The 21,642-nt window shown below is 39.2% G+C and overlaps 2 protein-coding genes across 10 annotated transcripts in view; one reads left to right on the forward strand and one right to left on the reverse strand.

Annotated features, from left to right (window-relative positions):
* Positions 1–706: 706 nt before the first annotated feature.
* On the reverse strand, positions 707–16,950 carry tom1l2a (target of myb1 like 2 membrane trafficking protein a). Of its 6 annotated transcripts, none has more exons than XM_020616461.1 (16): positions 16,837–16,950; positions 12,899–12,983; positions 11,317–11,395; positions 10,681–10,830; positions 9,933–10,067; positions 9,717–9,860; positions 9,433–9,549; positions 8,134–8,267; positions 7,608–7,650; positions 6,441–6,612; positions 5,923–6,037; positions 5,163–5,238; positions 4,234–4,308; positions 2,173–2,232; positions 1,604–1,640; positions 707–1,442 (listed from the first exon to the last, which is right to left on the reverse strand). In XM_020616461.1, the coding sequence occupies exons 1-16, from the start codon at positions 16,886–16,888 to the stop codon at positions 1,297–1,299; spliced, it is 1,620 nt and encodes a 539-aa protein (XP_020472117.1). In that variant the 5' UTR covers positions 16,889–16,950; the 3' UTR covers positions 707–1,296. The 6 variants fall into 6 exon arrangements, with proteins under 6 accessions (XP_020472117.1, XP_020472120.1, XP_020472119.1 ...); XM_020616464.1 differs by lacking the exon at positions 16,837–16,950 and adding an exon at positions 13,954–14,027; XM_020616463.1 differs by lacking the exon at positions 4,234–4,308.
* A 584-nt stretch (positions 16,951–17,534) lies between these two features.
* The window catches only part of drc3 (dynein regulatory complex subunit 3), a 5,226-nt gene continuing 1,118 nt past the window's right edge, over positions 17,535–21,642 (forward strand). The window contains exons 1-12 of one of the 4 annotated variants that reach the window (XM_020616337.1): positions 17,535–17,614; positions 17,937–18,109; positions 18,188–18,304; positions 18,439–18,605; positions 18,743–18,889; positions 19,093–19,212; positions 19,313–19,425; positions 19,930–20,104; positions 20,218–20,349; positions 20,454–20,585; positions 20,795–20,865; positions 21,205–21,340. In XM_020616337.1, the coding sequence (XP_020471993.1) occupies positions 17,974–18,109; positions 18,188–18,304; positions 18,439–18,605; positions 18,743–18,889; positions 19,093–19,212; positions 19,313–19,425; positions 19,930–20,104; positions 20,218–20,349; positions 20,454–20,585; positions 20,795–20,865; positions 21,205–21,340 (1,446 nt within the window). In that variant the 5' untranslated portion in view covers positions 17,535–17,614; positions 17,937–17,973. The other 3 variants (XM_020616340.1, XM_020616338.1, XM_020616339.1) reach the window with 3 other exon arrangements.

The following is a 21,642-nucleotide window of genomic DNA, read 5'->3' on the forward strand; positions in this document are numbered from 1 at the left end:
CCATCCTTTAGAACAACGTAGTATTGTAGGCTATACATTTTATGTTTTAGTCAATTAGAATGCCAGCACTACATTGGGTCGGTCATTATATGTTCCATCTTCCTTGAATTTTTATGTAATATATGATATTTTAAAAATGTTTTTCAGTTGAACAGTTTTTTTTAAACAGTTCAATCATTCACTTTAACAAGCGCTGCAGTTATACAGTTAAAAAAAAAGTTGTGCAGAATTAACTTAATCTAACGACCCATCCCGTTCCCTAGAAAAATAGTGACCATCTTGTAAACACAAAGAACAAAATATAGATTTGTTTTTGCTTCAAAGTGCGCAGACTTTAATTATAGCAGAGGAAGGAGAATGTTCCTTGTCTAACAGGTAACATTAAGTGCTAGTATGTCATTAAAGCCTCAACAGTCTTTGGAATGGCTAAATGTGTTTGCAGTTGCTAAAGAGAACAATTTTTCTCAGCTAATTAGTTATAGGTTTTCAGAAGACTGAAAAGATCAATGAGACATTCCATAGGCACGCTCCTTCCTTTTAACCACGTCAAACACTTAATAGAGCATCTTAACTACTGCTTTTTAGATTTTTTTTAATATTCATTGTCATTCATTCATATATTCATTGTCAAAATCAGCCTGCTAACACACTATTTTGTCTGCACTGCTTCAGGAAAACTGGGTAATAATAATAATACGTGTTGTCATTCCAAACATATCTCAGTATTAAAAGCATGACTAGAATTCCAACTGGTGTATTTACTGGAAAAAAAAAAAGAAGCATGAATTGACCCTAACCACAGCGCTAGTACATACAACAGAACAACTCATTAAAACAGCAAAAGCATAAATTAGCAACTAAATGAATGAAGTAAAACAACACAATATAATACTAACTGTATGCGTTCATACTGACTCACTGCATGGACCTGCAGTGAAATTTGTCGTTCATCTTGCAGTAATATACCACATTTTGAAACTAAATCAGACAAGTTAGGTTGTCTTCCTTTGGTGGAGTGCTACAAATGAGATGCAGGGCTTTGAATAGTACATCCCACACTAACACATTAATACATCCACATATAGTAAAATGCAACACAGTAGTCTGCAGTAAACATGTTAGACCTCTGTATGTTAGAGCAACACTGTGGCAAGAGAATGACAAGGAGCTGGAGATCACTTACTACCCCACTGCCAGTCAGCGATGTAGTGGGACTGGAACAGCTGTCTGGGGAACTCATTTAGAGCCAGGACCTTTAGATGCCCTGCAGAGACACCGAGGTTCTCTGAGAACAGTCTACAAGGCAAAGAGGGCATCTTCTGTTCGTTCAGCCTTCTTGTGGGAGCCACCAGGGGCACGAGCTGGGTGAGCGGGGTTAGCTCCTTGGGGAGATGGCAGGGTGTCTGCTGCCTTTGCTCGCTCCTCCAGGAACTTATCAAACTCTGAAAGGAACAATTAGTCTTTGTCTCAAAGTCGCAATTGAGGTTTATTAATGTTATATAAATCAATTAACAGAGGAGAGAATACTAATAAATCCCTACATGTTTTGAACTTATGGAACATGCAACTGTTTATTAACCGTGGTCAGAATCAGAATCTGTACCTTCACTGGTCACCCCTTCCTCGGCGGCATCCCCTTTCTATTAAGGAGAAGAAAAAAAACATCACAAGATAATATACATATTTTGGCAAAAACTGTTTTTAAAATGTTTTAGTGTACAGTCAGGAAAACAATAAGCTGATAAACCAAAGTGTTATACAAGTTTAAATGCCAAAGTTCACACAAGCTAAGGCAAATTCATACAAAGATGCTCATGAAGGATCTGTGAATCGTGCATTCTTCACACACTTTTTACAGGTGAACAAAACAAAGAGCCTTCCTTAGCCCAAATCTACACCATCCACATGCATACGTTAAGTAGGATCAGCTGTTGTAACTCGACTATTATTAGCAGGCCACACAGTAAACTGTTTTATGTCTGTCATTGGTGGAAATAAATTAGATTATAGTGACTGAAAGGATGTGAAATTAAAAGAAACTAAAGTACTATGTATCAAGTTATAACCGAGGGATGGATGAAAGGTGTTATCTAAGAAAATAAAACAAAACCAAGGGTCGAAGTGAAATACAGAGAACAGAAGAAGATATAAATGAGGGTAAAGTAGTCTCACCACGTCAGTACAGAGCCACTCCTCTATGTCATCCATGACAGAGGACTGTGATACGGGGATCTATGGAGCAAAGCCATGAACAAACCAAGGGGCGGCACCAAAGCCACATGACAAAAACAAAAATTGTGACACACACACACACACACACACATACATAAATAGGAATCACCAAAAACTCGAAAAAGATGATAAAAATAAAACAAATCAAAATGAGAATACAAATTTTCTCTGCCAACACACAACGGCTCTCAACTCTTACTGTTTTATCACATGCAACAATCTGTTAATCAGCTGTCTTCTGTGAGAACAGGAGCTCTCAGGTTGTGTATTGTTCTTATTAGTTGTGTTGTACTGACATGGCTTAACAGCTGCCAACTAATGTTACACAGCAGTGTTAATTATTTCACATCATTAGTTAATTAGCCAATCACTTGAATGCAACTAAGAGATTGATTGGATGGGAAAAACTGAAAGCACAGGGACTGTGGAGAGGCAGGGCAATCCCACAGCATACACATAGGTGAAGCACACACGCACGTGCACGCACACGCGCACACACACACACACCATGAGCAATGCTGCAAGGCGTGCAGTGACAGTGATTATGAAAGCCATGTCAGAGTGGATGATGTGTGTCAGGCACCAAACAAAATCAGGATTACTCTTTATGTCAGTGAAAAATTGAACTTTTATCATGGCTCAAAAAACTTTAATACCATCCATGTGGAGTAACAATCAGGGGCACTGGGCTTGAATTTTGTTAAAAAAACAATGTTCATACACAATACTGGAGTCTAGTCTTCCACATCTTCACACTGCCTATGTGATGTATCAAAGTCTACATTTGATATTGAACAGATATCAAAGGCGAACAGAGAGAATAAAAACCATTTCCTGGGGCCCTGTTATATGCTACAAAAACTGGTGGGATTTTCTCATGAGATCACAGTTGATGCAGTGAAGGATTAAATCAAAAGGTGGGCCAAGGCAGTGGGTAGTGAAAGTCATTCACAGGAGAAAAAAAAACATGCAGCTGTGTCAAAAAGGGAGAACATGTTGAAGAAAAGTGTGCAAAAGGAAGTCCTTCCCTATCCTAACTCATGAGAACTACAATGATATACAGTAGGTTCAAACTGTGATCCTTAACATTCAGTCATAACAGAAACTTAATTGTTACAACTCATGATGCATCTGTTAGTTGGTGGATCTATTTCTTGTTAGTATGAGACATGAGGTTGTCATTAATAACATCTAGTATGTTATCTATCCAAAGACTGTTAGAGGATAGCTGACAAATACTCACCCCTACACAGCAAGCCATCATCCATCTGATTGGTTTTTGATGCTTGGACGATGTAATAATACTTTAACACTATGTATTGTTGTTGATTTGACCTTGCTGCATAGCAGAAGTAGTTGTACTTTTCCACTGTTTTAGTGTGACTGTTACACAATGGATGTAGCTGACGGATGCTCTCGAGGGTCAGTAATGGGCATTGTAGTGCCCATGTTAATAAAATACAATAGAGGTGAGCAATATGGATACAATCCTATATCACAGTATATGTCATTTTATATTATACCAGCAATATACATAGTGTATATCGGGACAGTAAATCTTCTGGAATTTCAATTGTAAATAAAATAACTTGAGGAAAAAATGTGTTTGGTTTAATCAGCGAATATAATCTATTTTTTTTTTTTTTGCAACATTACCTACAATGGCCTAATCCAACCAATAGAATAGTCATTTAAAATATAGCTACCTCAGCAGAAACAGCAGAGTAAAATGAACACCAAGTAAGAAATCTCTAAGCTCTCATGGTATCGACATATTGCCCAACACTAGAACTCAACATCTCTGCTTGGCATGGAGGTAAATGTCTTAAGACGAAAAGCTCTGCTGTTACTGGGCTTGTTTGAGCATTTCAGGACAAAACAGGGGCTGAAAATATAATGCAGCTCATGAGGATTATGAATGATGCCAGTGGAGATTGAAAGCACAGGTGTGGGTGGTCATGAGGGAGGGGTAGGAGGACACACTGAGGATGGAGTCCTCACCATTCCTTGGGTAATAAGCCAGCTGTCTATGGGCAGCTCCTGATCTGCTGGGTTATCATCCCCTTTTACCCTCAGCTGAATCAACAACAGAACAACACCTTACACATGAGTAGAACGGTAGCAGGCCCCCACCACAGCATAGCATACAGTGCAGAAAGAGAGAGAGACAGAGGAGAAGTCAAATATGCAAGAGGTGATTTTCATTTAAAAGGAAAAATAAAGAGTAGAAAGAAAATAGTGAAAGGTTCAATTCTTAAAGATGAAAATGATGAAAATAAAAAGCAGAAAAAAGACTTCTTCTATTAAAAGTGCCTTAAGAGAAACAGGCATGATGAGCACAATCACCATTGTGTGTGTGTGTGTGTGTGTGTGTGTGTGTGTGTGTGTGTGTGTGGCCGTTGGGGTTTCATGCATAACCATGCAAATGCAATGCACTGTGTGCTCAGACAGGGAGCATGACAAAGGAGATCTTGAAACTAGATGTGACTTCTGTGTTTGATTTTCTGTGCAAACTGATCGTGAAGATGAACAGAAACTGGATTAAGAACGAACCGATCCTGACCATCTTATAAATCTACGGAGACAAATTTTTAGCGGAACAAATGAAGAAAGTGGCACCGGCTGGGAAGTTAAGATATTTCACTGGCATTTTGAGTACTACAGTACAGCTAACACAATGTAAGATATTTATTTGATCAATAGCAATAATCAATATACAAACCAACAGCATTTTGTTTGGTCAAAGTTCAGTGCAACTGCACACAGGACAATGTCACTGCAGCACATACAGTATTAAAGACTGCCACATGCAGATAGTGATCAATGGTTGAATACAGACTTGTCAGTCATGTAAACAAACACAGCACCCACACCCCATACTGTATATACGGGTGAAAGCTGTATTAAAATACATGCTTTAGTGTACTCACCATTCCTGTGCTCTGTTGTCTCGCATCCAAAGCTGAGGCCAGGCCGCCCAGAGCCTGCGGATCCTCATACTTTACACTATGCATGAAAACATAAAACAACAAAGTGAAGCTATATCACTGAATCTGTAGAATGCAAAATTAAAAATTGCTAAAAATGACAAATGTGACATTTAAAGGAACACCTAAAGGTAAAACAGTAACGATACCTGTGCTTTCTGCCAAAGTTTAATGACATTTACATTCATTATAAAATTACATGTTTTGTTTATGTGGTATAAACCCGAGCCACCAGACATCCCAATACACCCATCCATTTGCATTTTGCATTAAAAAAATCATCAAGAACTGGGACAAGGTGCTAGAGAAGGTGGCAAAGTACTAATTACTCCAGAAGAAATACCGTATATAAAAATAATGCAATGCAGTAAAGTAGAGAAACGCTCACTTTACACATTCTTCTCAACTGGGAAACTTGTCCCAGTTGCTCTTTAACATTTTAATTTTCCCACTTAAATGATCAAATGATTACTGAAGGTGACATATTCTTGGCAGTGGTAAGGGCAGGTTAAGAAACAGTGAGCACATGAAAAAAATAAAATATAAAACTCTTAATCACAAAAAACGCATATGCCATTACCATCAGTGGGTTGTCTTTTAAATGTTAAAGGTGGGTTTGAAAAGCTATTTAATTAATATAAATTACACTGAATAATTGCATCCCAGGATCTGAGTTGCTCCAGAATATGAAATCTTGACTTACTTTTTGCGTTGTTCAGCCAGAGAGCTGCTCCTGGTCTGGGCAAACATATCAAAGGCATCCTGGTTGTGGCCTGATAGAGAGGAGAGGGTGGCACCCACACTGCCTTTATTTACATCTGGAGCAAGATGGTGACACAAGAAAGCAGAAAAATGTGAAGGGCGAGGAAAAAGGAGGTAATGGAGGATTATAAAGAAAAAACTGACCTGTCAGGGTGTGGCTACCTCTGCTCCACACAATTATAACACGCAAGCTTAAACCAGAATATTACAACATGCAGAGACTTCCTAGAGAATAATATGGCAGCTAGCAGTGGTAGCCATGAGTTATGTTGCTGTGCTTATTTCCCATTAGCTGCCAGATTGTGAGCCTTTTTCACTATGAGAATCAGAGTGAGTTTATGTGTATGATAGCTGGAATCTGGAAGCAAGAAGTATGTGCAGGTCAGCAGACTTTTTGTATCATTTTTGTACAGTATTTTTCTCCACACTAAAACAGAATTAATACATTTCTGTTCTTACCGAGGCCAGCTAGCGCAGTGGACAGCGAGGCTGTAGTGGGGTTATGGGGTGGAGAGGCAGTGGCCCCAACATTGGTGTGGGTTGGAGGGCTGGATGTGATCCTGGGCGTCACCACAGCAGGGGAGCCTGGGCCGAGGTCTATCAGGTTGTCCTCCGTGGCCTCATTCAACATCTGTAAAGAAACAAAGCGAGCGAAAGGTTAAGAAAATGACTCAAGGTATTACTAAGGTTCTTATGAAGGGGATGAAACCAACAGGAAGCTTCTATGATTGTTAAGGAAATTATATTACAAAGTCTTTGCCCTTTGTACACAGAGGAAATACTCTGTAGCTACTTAGATTCTACAGGATTGACTATTTATGCAATCTGAGCCAACGTTGTGGGTCATAAGTTGAAGATAAGAGGCTATGCACAAACAAACAATACTGGGGCTTGAATAAACAGTTGCACAAGACAGATGTGTGGGACAGAAGGCAAAAAGGTGGTGAGAAAAGGACATATAGTTCACGCAGTGATACCAATGCTGACACATTATATGGGTCTAAGCACTAGCGCCACATAGCAGGTGTGTTAACTTTCATCGCTCTGTTCATCTTTGCACAGTGGCTTGGATAGAACGTGGTACTGGTGTCATACTTGCCTCCATCAGCTAGCCACAATACAAACAGACAGAGCACACAGAAAGATCAACAGAATGCAAACACAAACAGCTATGTGGGATGTAGTGAGAGATGCTCCAGTTCTCCAGCAAATCACTGACACTGGCAAATGTACAGTACACTTTAAATAGCACATTGGAACTCATTCTGCTTTGGTTGTCCAAATTTTACAAAGCTAAAAATGCAATCCAATTTCATTACATATTAATGCTGCAGTGGAATCTGAATGCTATTATATGTCAAATAATAATTCTGAATTCATACACTAACTTTGTAAAAAAAACCCACAACAGATGTCTGTGTAAACTGATATTTGTTTGAGAAATCTCTCACAGCATACTTCATGTTCAACAAAGTGCCACAGGCAATAGAGAAGTATTAAAATGTAAAGAAAAGGTCAGTTTTTGGAAAATGTGTTAAACAGAAAAGAAACAATCCAAAGAGATGGATGTTGCTGGATGTTTGATTGTGGCTCTTTGCATGCAGAGTTTCTGGTGATGGTACTCACCCCATTGTTCTGCGCAGCTCTACCCAACCTGTACCTCTCATACCTGTGAGTGACACAAAAAAACCTTTCTGAGGTTTAAATGCAGACACACATTTCATCATGAGGCGACATTTTAGCAGTTTAAAGCTGCAGAATCTTTTAAAAGGAATGAGTTTTGCACAGTGGTTCAAAATGCAATCTATAGTACATGTCAAACCTGTGCAGAGAAAAGATATACACCAGTGTGCATAATCATAATAATAGGTTTCATCTTTAATATCATGTTTGAAATACAGACTGCTGAAACAAAGCTTCTAACAAGCACCAATGTGCATTAAACAAGTTGGCCTAAGTCTTGATCTTACACACTGGGTTCATCTGATGGACGGGAACAATTGTATTAAGAACTTCAAGACTGCACAACAAAGTTCTGATGAGTTAAAAAAAACAGTGTAACTTGATGTACAAGATGGTTGATTTTCTTGACAAAACAAGCATGTCTTCTCCTTAACAAATACATTCTGATTGATGGTTTGATTGACTGCACCTCTCATATCTGAGGAAAATGTTGTTGAGGTCATCATTGACAAGCAGCAGCTCCTCAGTCACTTCTTCATTTGAGACACGTGAAATCAGCTCGACCACTCTCTGCTGCATAGCCCTGCATGTCCTGTTCAGCTCCTAGAGAAATTGGCACATAAAAACAGAAACCAAAAACAAAGGGAGATGGAAAAAGAGTGAGATGGATAGTGAAACACACCAGTAGGCAAACATACATGGACTAATAACTCAACCTTGTATTAACGAATGATTTTGTCAGATATATACAATGTTCTACAGCTACATTTGGACAGAATTGGTGGAGAACACTGTCTAAATCTGAGAAAATTAACTGTACACTAGATGTCAGAAAAGCAAGAAAACGTAGCACATAATATTACGTGTGGAACAGGGCCTTTATTTAATCAGGTAGTATTATCCCATTGAGGTTCATGAGACCTGGCCACGTCCTTGCACCTGACACAAATAACTGAGTGGATTTGGCCTTAGGAGATTAAGCGCTGCATGAGTACTTATATGACTGAATAACTGCAATTTCCAAGAATCTTACAACAGCCAACCAGCTGTTGATAAGCTGTGGGCCAGTTGAGCATTTCCTCTGAAAACTAAAGTCACCTCTCCCCCTGGTGGCTGCAAGCAGTTACAACACTTCAACAACAGCTGACAAGCTATATGTATATTCAGAATTTATCAAGTACTGTATTTTGCATTAAAAAAAAACCCAAAATGATACTGATATAGCCAAAACTACTTACACAGTAACTGGTCGTGTTCCCACCGTGTGCCACGCTGAAACTTATTGTTATGACAGGAGAAATGGGGCTTAACAATAAGAGATACTCTTGTAATTGTGCTATAAACTGTAAAACTGTATACTGTATAGTATAAGTGATAATTATTCATTTGGTACATTATGTCAGAACTGAAATGATTTGACAATGAGTTTAATAGGGCGACACTATGGTTTCATATTTTGATGAAACCCCAGCAACACCAGAGTAGGGGTGTTAGTATGATCTGTCGCTTGACCCTTGCATGTAATCTAAATATAAAAAAAAAAATCAGATCTCCTTGTTCCGAATTATCCGACTTTAAATAGCTTTGATATATAGTACTTAATACCTTTAAAACCACATTTAGCACAAATCAACTTATAATGATAAACAGACTATCTGATGTTGTTTACTGTCATGAAATATTTAGTCATATCAGGTACAAAGTAAGCAACAATGTTTGAAGTTTCATGTGTTTGGTCATGATGGACCTCACACTGAATTCATCTAACCTGCAGCAGTTCAAAGTCAGATGCATCTTCCTGGCCAGGGACCATCTCTGTTAGCATCTCTGACATGACTTTGATGTTTCCTCTCACTATGTCCAGCTCACTGCGCAGTCGGGCAATCTGAAACCACAGCCGATCCAAGAACATTTAAAAACATTCAGGGATTATTCAGTGTCAGCAGTGCAGCTTTAAATCATGAACCTGATTACTAAAATCTTAATAAATCTACTTTATTGACAGACTCCAGTGATATTGGCTAAATAAATAAATGAATAAATGCCCCTCACCTGCTCAGGGGTTGCTGTGATGGGGCTGGGCACATGGGAGACTTGTGTGGCAGAGGCAGGGGTTGGGTCAGGTTTAGGAGTCCCTGCAGCAGGTGAGGCAGTGGCTAGGTACTTTAACATGGCTGGGTCCACCTCTGGTATACCCTGGAATTACAAAGAAGCTCTTTAGAATATCATTGTGTGGATATACATATGTGTTTGTGCAGTTTTCCTCACCCTCTGTGGTGTGTGGATAGGAGACAATGCATCTAGGTCTGCCATTGGGAACTCAACGCCCTTCCGCTTCAGTTCCTCATAAATGTGGACCACCCCAGTTAGATCAGGGCTGCTCCTGAAGGCATCAGCCCAGGCCTGCCACAACATACACACACATAATGTAAAATAACTATAAAGAACTAAATAGTCATTTTTACATCAAAGGATCAATGCAAACAGTTTTTTGTTACTTTCCTGCATGAAAATCATAAAGAAAGAAAAATGAATGATCAAGAGGCTCTTGCATCATTCATGACATGCAGAACACTCTCTGACAGTGTAAACAGAACAAGCAAAAGTCAGGAAGACCATGTCTGTCCCTGTCATTCAGCATATTCCTATAAATATTTAGAGAGCAGCAGGAAAAGAGGCAGAGAACAACACCTGTTGGGTGAGGTGGCCTCAGATAACTGGACAGCACCAGAGGCTACAGTCTGTAGTAAAACACCTGGGAAATGGAGCATACAACAGCAGGTGGCTTCCCAGAGACCACCACTGAGCTCCGTGATGACTGTCACACTGCAATGTAACTGTCAGACAGGCTCACTATACCTTTTGAGACTTACTTGTGACATAAACTCTATTGAACAGTCACTGAAAACAGAAAGTTGTTGTACACTAAACTGCAAACCGTATATGAGGGCATATTACAACAAAAAGCATACAAGAAAATAATTAAAAACAGCATTAAGAGAGAAAGATCTGAAACCTGTATGAGGGAGAGTACTTTGTCTTGCACGATGGCTGGAGGATTGGCTTTGGGGGAGATGATTTTGACCAACACACCATCAATGAAATCTCTGTTGGCCACTTGGACATGAAACCTGTGACCGCAGTTCTTCACACACGTCTCTAACACCTGTAGAGAAGGAAAGTATTAAACTGGTAGAAACCTGCCAAATAAAAAAGTCCACAAAGGAGGCATGTGAGAGGAAGCAGAGAAAAGGAAGACTTTGCACTCAGGTGTTAACAAAAGATCTCAGTCAGGATGCTTTCATGGCAAAGAGGGGCTTTTAGCTGGCGGAGCTATCAAAGACATGGGTGGATGTGAAAACAGCTCAAAAAAACATGACTGCTATAAACAAAATGGGCAATGTCAGACAGATAAAAACAGCCCTGCATTTGGGAGAAGAAACACATAATGAAATAAGATGACCAAGAACACAGTAAAGGTCATGTTTTATGCAGGCGCTACCTTTTAAAGTAGCATACACACAGAAAAGCAACAACAGCAGGGTCCTGAGTATCACAAAATATTCCAAATTTCAAAGCCATTTTATCACACTATGCATACCCAGGAATCAGGTGAATTTAATGCCAGTTTTACAATAAAAAAAAATCTCACTGTCAGCGCCAGCATCACTTCTCTGTAGTTCCTGTTTCCACTGAGTCTCTTCTTCAGTGCCCGCATAGCGTCTTTTGGCCTAGAGGGAAACAACAGAGAAGATACAGCTGCATGAAGAACTCCAGCTGAGAGTAGGCAAAACATCTTCAACTTTATTGGAATAAATGACTTTCTGTGCCACAATAACAGATGCCAGACGGTCTGTCAGCATAACTTTTTGACTAAGATAGAGAAGTACTGTCACACCATCTGCTTCTCTCTCTTTTCTTTCTGTGTGACTATGTGTTTCTCCCAAGGCAAGATCAAAGCTGACCATGCATGAAGAGCTCAGGTTGGCTTTCTACCTCAAACTGCCCATCTCTTCACTGCAGATCAGACGTAAAAGCTTTTATAAACTCCTTCTGAGCTACTTCATGAGCTAACTCTTTACAGTGTGAAAGAGACCAAAATGGATAGAAACCAAGCATAAAGTCTTATTTTTTTCGTTTCTTTTGATCTTGGATAATGCATCTATTTTACATTTGTAAGATTAGACAACTGATCACTTGAAAGCACACATCAGCGTGCTTTAAGGCGACATCTGTCCACAAAAAATAGTTTCATTTGCAGAAATATCCTGAATGAGTCTAATGCTGGAGTTAACCCGACATTTCCTAACTTGCTGAACATCTTGAAGAGAAGAAGTTCTATGTTCTGTAAAGATGCACTGCCTCTGTCTGTTGTTCTGTGTCGCTGTGTCTTTGAGTGTGACAGAGAGGGCCCCGTGTCGCATGCCAGCTCAGGGAGTGCATGTTGGCATGAAGAATGTGAAGAGCAGGAGAAAAAGGAAAGTGCTCAGGGGAAACTTGAAAAAAAGGCATCTCAAATATTCTTCCCCAAAAATAATCTTTTCCACAACGGTGTATGTGCCGGGATGCACAGATAACCACATTTACTCAGACTATCGGACTGTTTGATTTATTGTGCTTTACCGTAGGTTAACTAAAAACATACAATACAATAAGTAGAAGTGATATTATTATTAATTGGTGTTGAGGAAGAAAGTCACCAAAGTGCTAAATAAATAAAACTATGCATTTTATTGTACATGATCTCCATTAAAGGCTGCAAAGAAAAACCAAAGCAGAGTTGTTCAAGTCTGATAAGAAACAGAAGGTGAAACATTTCTCTGTCTAAATGTTGAATTTTATGTCTAAATGCTCGTGGAGGAAAACCCTTTTTAATTAAATAATTTTGAACTCTGAAATAACAAATGCTAATCTGTCTTATAAATGATAGTAGGCTTGGCATGTTCCATTGTGGGAGGCTTAAATAAAAATTTCATTCATTCATTCAGTCAGTCAGTCAGTGACAGTTATGGAAAACAAAAGGCTTTCTGTGGTGTGGTGTCTGTTGGAGAAGCGCAGCAGTCAGTGCATTATTTTTCTCGAGTCACTCAGTCGGCCACTGAAGGTTCCATGAAACTGGGGGAACAACCAACACGGGGACCAGAAACTTGTTTGGCCCAAAGACTGATTATATGAAGTGCTTAATATACATATAAGCCAACAATAATTTCTTTCCTGAAGGTGCAGCAACTCACCCTTCATCTGTCTCATTTATGATATCACAGATTTCCATGTTGAGGGTCCAGTCCTCATTCTGTAGGCCTCCGTCAGTCGCCCTCTCTGGACAAAGACAGAGAGTTCAACCAGGACATTAATTGCACATTAATTAAAGCAGCCCATGCTTTACATACAGTAACATTGAGAGTAAAACTATTACATAAGTAAGTCAGCAGTTTTTAAAGGAAAACAAAGACTTGGCCAGTCTTCTTCAGATGGACAGTGTGGGTGTGGCTTGATCACATTTTAATGACAGCGACTAAACAAACAAGCAACTGACACTGTGACTTCACCTTTTTCTAATGGAGCCCCAGCCACTTTACACCAGTGAGCTTATCAGAGAGTAAAAAATAAATACTAATGTGAAATGACCACAACTGTTGTAACTTTGGCAAAAACTACCGAGTTCATAAAGGATCTCAGTACCCCCTGTCTATGGCAATGGCTCATTTCCACTGAGACTAACTTGGCAAAATGAACTCAATAATAAAATACTAAAACAGCTATAACATGACGGGACACCCTGCAAACAATTCTACTCTAGGTGTTTGTTATTGTGATTAGAAATTCACATGAACATGCTTTTTACTTTATGTTTGCCTTGTGAGGCATGGACAGCCTATCGATTAAAAGCCTAACTGGAAACCAATCTCTGGAATGAAGTCTTGGGTCTAGGATTACAAGACAGATCAGACTGCTGGAATTCTTCACACCATTTAGTTTTCACATCACTGTTCTTGTAAGAACATATATTTTATGCTATAAAATATTATCCACCACCTACTTTCTGACACCTCCAATTCAAGGAAATTAACTGAAAGAACTAAACATTCAGCTGGAGAGAGGACAGCTAACATCCCAGGGGATAGAGAAGCTGACTGTGGGTGTGATGTGGCTGCATTCTGAATCATAACTGGCCTAACAGCTGAAAAACAAAAACCACAGAGACCTGCTCTCTCCTTCACACTCCACCCTACCATTTAATAGCATTTTGGCTATGGGAAATAATGTGATTCAGACTGTGCAAAGTTACAGTGGTGAACTGGCACTGGCACTGCAGTCAGCCCTGCATTCTTCACTCTGTCTCCTCCTTCCATTCCCCAAATCCATCCATCATGTCTGTGAATGTTGATATCCTTCAGGATCAGAGTCATTTGGGCTGAAATTCACAGAAAAAAGAACAGTTTTCTACTGGAGCAAGCTGTGACTGACACTCAATAGATTCTCATTAGATGATTCCTGAGAGTGGACAGGAGGAGCTCAGTCTCCGAAGCCCAGAGGCCCCGAGCAGGCTGTCATGCCCCGGCCAAGAGCCTCTCACTGGGCCATGTTGCCTTCCTTTTGGGAAGCTCAACATTGGACAAGCCTGACAACCATGACTTATTCATTCTCTACCTCCTCTCTCTAATCAACTTGTCACAGACTGTGCAACCACCAAGAGACAGGCATCTTTTTGGCAAACTCTGAGTCCCATCTACAAAACAGAGAGCCACAAAGTGAATTTCAAAATTACCAGCATGGGTGAGAACGTTGGGGTTAGCCCAAGTAATCACCTCAAGTGGACTGTCAGGTCAATGCAAGGCAGCACATGAGTGGCAGAGGAGGAAAGGAAAGAGAAAAAACTATCTGATTTCTCCATGTGAAACAAACTGGAGCAACACTGAACAATCACAGCCTTCCTAATGAAGTTAAAAGGCTGCTGAGTACATTCATTCAAGGTGTTGTGTTAATGGCCCCAGGCTTGGAAATCGACAGCACACCAGTGAAGCCAGTTGATCACATGGGTTTAACAGTGCCAGGCTGTGCCATGCACTGCCAACAAAGCCACACATCTCCATCTCTCTCCGTTCTGTCCTTTTTCCACTTGTCCTTATCTTTTGTCTATAATGTATTTGATCACGTTTTCCACAGCAACATCAGTAGTTTGACACCAGCTGCTAGCCAAGAGCTAGTCCTCTAAACAGGGAATATAGCAGCAAATTCTGGTTATGTACAGGGATATACATACCCAGCATTCAGAATAACTTTGTCTTGGTCAAATAGCGGGCAAAGGTCTGTGTATACTAAAGCTCTATAAAATTTTTACTTTTTGGAAAAATAGGCACAGCAGTGGTGAAACTCTATCAAAGTGCCTCGACCATGAATCTGCAACATGAAGACTAGAAATAAACAACATAAAAGCAGAGCATAACTTGAACCTCCCCTTATGTAAAATGTCAACATAAAGATAAGCACACATGGCAAATACCTGCATGCATCATTCACCTCCTCTAAGCCCTTCTCAGTCACTTAGGAATTAAATAATGCCCAGTGCATCCTTCATCAAATGCCCTGTTTCTCTCTCATTGCAGCAAGTAAATTGATCCTTTGACCTGCTGCTGTGGTGTACAGTACTGCTGCAACAGTCAGAGAGCCGACTGCGCAGCTCTGCACAACACAGCAATGCAACCGAAGTGATCAGGCTGATACAGCCATCTATGTCAGGTGGGGAAATCCAAGATGTGCTGCATATAATCCACCACATAACCTAGAAGGATCTCATTGAGTTAAATGCTAGTGTCAGTGCTCACATTTGGTGCCAGACTGCCATCCTGGATGGAATGGCACAATGTAGCTGACCAGTGGGTAGTGTACAACATTTACCAGGCCAGAGAACAATTGCAAAGGTGCTCTAATTCCTGAAGACTTCTTCCCTCCAAACAGTTTTATCCAGTTGCATCAACAAGCTTGGTCAAAGTGCTGTGTACCCAACTACACCCTGCCTCTCGAAAATCAAAAACAGGTTAGGGTATGGACATCAGAAAACCTCACAGCTGCACAGGCAAGCATTACTTATAAAACAGCAGCTTGCTCTCCTGTGACTGCTAAAATAATGTTACCAACAAATACTTCTGTGACAGCTGTCGCATTTACTTAAGGTAAACATACATAACACTGTGAGAAGTTTGTGTTTAGTCTGTTTTGCAGTGGCTAAACTAACAGGAAACAGTGCATAAAATGTTTATGTTTGGCACAACTTTATAAACACTGGCTTTAGAAATTAAATCAAAAGTGATTACAAATAAAGATGGTAAATGCTATTAAGAGTCAATGGAATTATCCAACAGAACCAAAGGGATCTCTTTATAAAAACAGTAACAGAACAGTAGCAAAGTTGTAAAACTGCACTGGGGTTGGTGATATTCAGACACTTCTTCATCACAGAGCCTTACTAGATTTAGTTTAACTGATATGAAAACAACACCAAAAGAAAAGTACATAGTTGCATTCAGACTACACGTTTACATCATCGAACAAAACAAAACTCGGAAAAGCTATTCTCATAAATTGTGTAACTATTTCATGGTAAAGGCACAGCAAGATTTTCATGACAACTGGCACGGGCCATAGGTGAGAGACAACCACACCACAGTACGTGTTTCGAATAGCAGCACAGCACAGAGGTTTACAACAGTGGGCTGTAGTAGATGACCGAGCAGTATGGTCAACTTTGGCTCAGGGACTAACGTAATAACATTACTGAACTTCGCTAAGACTATGTAAGCCATTTTAAGATGTGACACTACACCGCCCGGGTATTCCCTCTCATTTAATTTCATTACAAACTGTACTGCACTGTCTACACCAATGCAGAATGATTTAGCATAAAGAGTTGTGCTACACCATACAGAATGATTTAGCATAAAGAGTTGTGCTTAAAGAGGACTAAGTTAGGCACGATAGCTGGCTAACATTATCTTAAAGCTCAGTCCAAGTAGATGACGTTTGCTGCGATGATACTTGCTAGCTTGCTATTTCCCCTGGTGCAGTGGTACCGTAAATCCAAGCAGCAAACAAAAAATATTTGTCCAGGCGCGAATTCTGTATATTGGATGAAGTATCACATCTCTAGTTGATATTTTCAAGGCTAACGTACCTATACATTGGCCCACAGGAGTGCTATACGGATTGCCAAGTAAGAACTCCATTTTGACAACAAACAATTCGCTCGGGAATGACAGAGGTTGAGGCCCATAGGCGGTGTTAGTAAGTCCCGCCTACACATGAATCTAATTGGGTGAAAAGACATAACGTTCAATATGTATGGTTGGAATTAATGTTTATCATATGTATCAACGGAAGCTATGTTCAACAAACACTTTTATAAACATTTATTTTACTTGATAGCGCGCATGTATAGCGCACCATAATTGTATATATATTTATGTTAATACTCAAAAAACAACGATAAAAATGAACTAAGTCTTTAGTCCTTTGAAATATAGAATATAAAAATATGTAATTTTTGATTTATAAAGTACACTCTGCATTTTTCAAAAAGATGTAGCCTGTTCCCAGGACAAAACAGACGTGCACAAATATTAGTCTCATAATATCAAGCCATTATTTCGATTTGTGTTTTTATAACATATATCAATAAGCCAACCGAATATATAATTTGAAGTCTGACTTCTTCCTACTCCATTCAAACATGTAATAGGTGTAAGCAAACTGATTTTGGATTAGCATTGGTTGGATATGTGTAACTATGTGTGTGTTGCTGTCATTTGTTCTGTTTTGCATGTTTGAAAGAATAAATCAAATCAAATCAAATCAAATCAAGTTAAAGGTTCTTTTTAACAGAATCATTTTATCGTACTTGAACGCAGCTTGAAGTATGCTAGTTGCTATGTAACAGTGTGTAAACAACAGAGGTAAGACGTTATATGGATTTTATTTAGGTACTAAATGTGTGTTTGTTTTTTAAGTACTTCGTACTGGAAGGCTAGGTTTTGCAGTTGTTGGTATGTACTTACTGGATAAGCTTATTAACGTTGGCTAAAAATATTTGTCAAGCTCATTCATTCATCTTAGCAAGTTAATAAAGGCGTTAGCTATATAGGTAGCTAAGCTAATATTATCCTAGCTAAATTATCAGTTGTTATTTTTTATTGCTTTATTGTTTGTCATCATCTTTAAGTAAACAAACCAAGCTCCTAACTAACAGAATATGATTTACTTTTCCTCTTTGAGCAGAGAGTAAAGTGAAGTATCCAGCTCCTCTAACAGCAACATGAACTGGCAATCTGAGCCCATTGTGATAGACAAGAAGCTTCTAGAGCAGGCAGTTGAACACCAGACTGGGTGTACTGCCAAGGCAAAGGGAACCCACTTTAACGAAATGTTGTATCTAAATCTGCAAGACAAAGGTGAGAAAATCATAAAATTACTAATCATTGTATGTCTGTGTATTGGATTTAGGTATGTAAAAGTATATTTGTATGCAGAAATCGTGATGATTGACAACTTATGGGAATTCAAATCCTTGGCCAAGCTTAATTTGAATAACAACTTCATAGAGAGGATTTGGGGCCTGGACTGTCTGGTTAATCTGACATGGCTCGGTAAGATAAAGCTTTGTATTTATATTCTGCTCAAACTTTCTTGCTGTAATTGTGCAGACATGTAAACAACATTTGAAATAATCAGCCCTGTAACTACCAGTAACATTGACAGTCATTCTGAATGTGTTGTTTAGATTTGTCATTCAACAAAATAAAGAGAATTGAGGGTCTGCAGTCTTTGCGGAAGCTTGAAATGCTGAATTTGTCCAACAACAGAATCTCTGTCATTGAAAACATGGATAAACTTGAGAAACTCACTCATTTCTCCATTGCAAACAACCTCCTCGGACAGCTGGACAATGTAAGAAACTTTTATTCATACATCCGTCACATGCCAAATGTAAGATACTGCATTTTTACTGCAAATATTGCATAACAGTGCAGTATAACATTACACAATGTTTGCCTAACCTAATGCAAATATAATACATGTCACAGGTGCTCTATCTCAGGAGATTTAAGAATCTGTTCAACCTCACCCTATGTGGAAATCCTGCCACTGAGGAGGACCGTTACATATTTTTCATTGCTGCCTACTTTCCAGACTTGATGTGCCTAGACTACAAGATACTTAATGAGAAAATAGTAAGTATAAACAGTGGTATGTGTTTTTTTAACACAAACCCAAGTTATAATATACTCTGGTCATATAAGTATTGTACTTTTTTGGTTTCTTCAAGGATATTTGGTCATTTTATAAAACTACAACTATGCCCAAGTTTGTTGGAACATTGTCCTCATGGGTGTTTATAATTTGCCATGTTTAAATAAATCATGTTTGTGTGCAGAAAAATGAAGCAGCTATCAAATACAAAAATGCCCTTGAGGAAATGAGATGTGAAGAGCAGCAGAAAAAACAAGCTGACGATGCTGAGCAAAGCCAGAAAGCAGAGCTCCAATTACACACAGTAAGATAAAGTTCTTGTTTGGGGATACAGTCATTGTCCAGTGAGCTCTCAAAGTTGAAATTTGCTGTAAATTACTCAGAACGGTTTTTATTTCCTACAGGATGCTTTTGTGGAGTTCCTCAATGGGTCTTATCTGTTTAAGAGCATGTTTGATGATGATCCAGCAGCAGAGACACTACAATGTATGCCTGAAGTGGCTGATCTGCTTCAAACATATCCTTTGTTTTATTGGTCTTCTAATCCATGCAGGTGTGTTGATAGTACTGTATAATCTGGGGAAATCTTTTCTTAAAGCTATAATATGTAGTTTAAGGAAGCACTAGCATGAAACTCCAGCTCAAACCACTCTGCTCTGCCCACCACTCCCTCTCCTTGCTCAACTGTTCTTTACTACAACCTGCTACGCTCCACCACACTCTGCCCAGCTCTGCAGATATTTATTATTATGAAATTGCAAGAAATGAGAATGCAAAAAAACTTACTGATTAAACAGAAATCATTGAAAATCTCTGATTGGTTCAAGAGGTCAATCCAACTCCAAACCTTTTAGGAATTGATATCTCTGCACTGCTGCCAGCGATGTTCATTAAGTCTGGGTCACAGGAGGCTTCAACAGCACCTCTCCACATTAAGACAAGTTTTGGAGCAGATTTCCACAAGAAATATGTTTTAAAAAGTTAGATCCTGTAGCTTTAAATTCCTTGATCCCACACTTACATTTGAGCAGAAAATGGTGGCGTTGTGTATGAAGTTATTTGAAGTAGGCCTGGCTGAGCATAAACAAAGAGAGATGGAAGTGACCGCCTTCTTCTCTGGTCATACTGAGACTGTGAAGTACTACCAACAGAAAGCATCACACATACTGGCAAATTTTGAGCAGCAACACAAAGAGGTAAGCTGAAAGAAATGTAATGTCTTCAAAAGATCTGCACTGGGTTATGCTCAGTAAACTCCAGATAATTCAGTAAATAATGAAGAATAACTCTTGCATTCATACCCTTACAGAGGTTACAGAAGTTGCAGCAGTTGTCAGACCCAGATTTACTGAAGGTCGAGATCAATGGCGGCAATGATGAAAACAACCAACTCTGTAAAAGCTTAATGTCACTGAAGTTTCCGCTGATCAGCCAGGTGGGGGTGTGTGCATGCTATCTGTACCTATGATCAAATAATATGAAACTGTACTCTAAAAAATTGAGAGGATCATTGAATTTGAGCTACTTGCATTCATACCCTTACAGAGGTTACAGAGGTTACAGAAGTTGTCAGACCCAGATTTACTGAAGGTCGAGATCAATGGCGGCAATGATGAAATCAACCAACTCTGTAAAAGCTTAATGTCACTGGAGTTTCCGCTGATCAGCCAGGTGGAGGTGTGTGCATGCTATCTGTACCTATGATCAAATAATATGAAACTGTACTCTAAAAAATTGAGAGGATCATTGAATTTGAGCTACTTAATTGCTACATAGATTCTGCCTGATTCTATACTGTAGATATAAATCATTTAACTTACAGTTACATGTTAAAAAAAGCTCTACTACTGTGCTTTACTCACAGTAATGCTGCCTGTCCATTTCAGGATTTCATCAAAACGTTGGACCTCAGCATCTCAGAGATGGTGGGCAACTTCAGTGAAACTGTTCAAGGGATATAGCCTTTATCACTCCACATTGGCTGGAGAGCTTTAAATCATTTTAAATAACACAGAATTATTACTGTTTACCTGAATGTTTAGTATATTAATATAGTATATATGTTCTTGATGAAGTAGATATACAAGATACATCTTGATGTAGTGCCAGATTAACCCACCAGAACAGATCTCTACTATAGTTTTACCCTTACTTGTGAACAAGGCCTTAAGAAAAGTCCTTGCTTTTTCTCCATCCAACTCGAATTGGATTCAGTTTAAATTAATCTCAGTAGCTGCCTGTTTTGCCATGTCAAGAATCAAATTTTGTTTGATTGATTTCTTTGACACAATCATACATTTGCCCAATGTCGAGATCTGGAAGATAAGTACCATCAAAGTTTGAAAAAATTTGCTGTTGCAACTCTGGAAAAAGTGGCCACGGACAGCCTGGACGAGGAGGAGGAGTTGGACATGACAGATGATTTTATAATGGTAAGTGCTATCCCCTTTTGGCCAAACTGGCTACCTATAATAAAGTATTATATTATAGTTATTGTAGTCTATTATTGCCTTATAGTAAATATTAATAACAGCTTTTCTCTATTCTGCTCTACTCAGTCTCAGAGAAAACTGAACTGTACAGCATTTTATGCTCTGCAGACCTTCCCATGTTGACATTCCAGTATTACGTTACAGCCACAACTTTTAAAGTCATTTGCTTTCTTAGCTGGTGACAGAGATGAACCTGAATGGGTTAAATGGGGTGTGTGCGTAGTTCATTACCAGTGTCAGTG

This window comes from Monopterus albus, unplaced genomic scaffold, assembly GCF_001952655.1.
Source record: "Monopterus albus unplaced genomic scaffold, M_albus_1.0 scaffold174.1, whole genome shotgun sequence".
In the NCBI taxonomy this organism is placed as follows: Eukaryota; Metazoa; Chordata; class Actinopteri; order Synbranchiformes; family Synbranchidae; genus Monopterus; species Monopterus albus.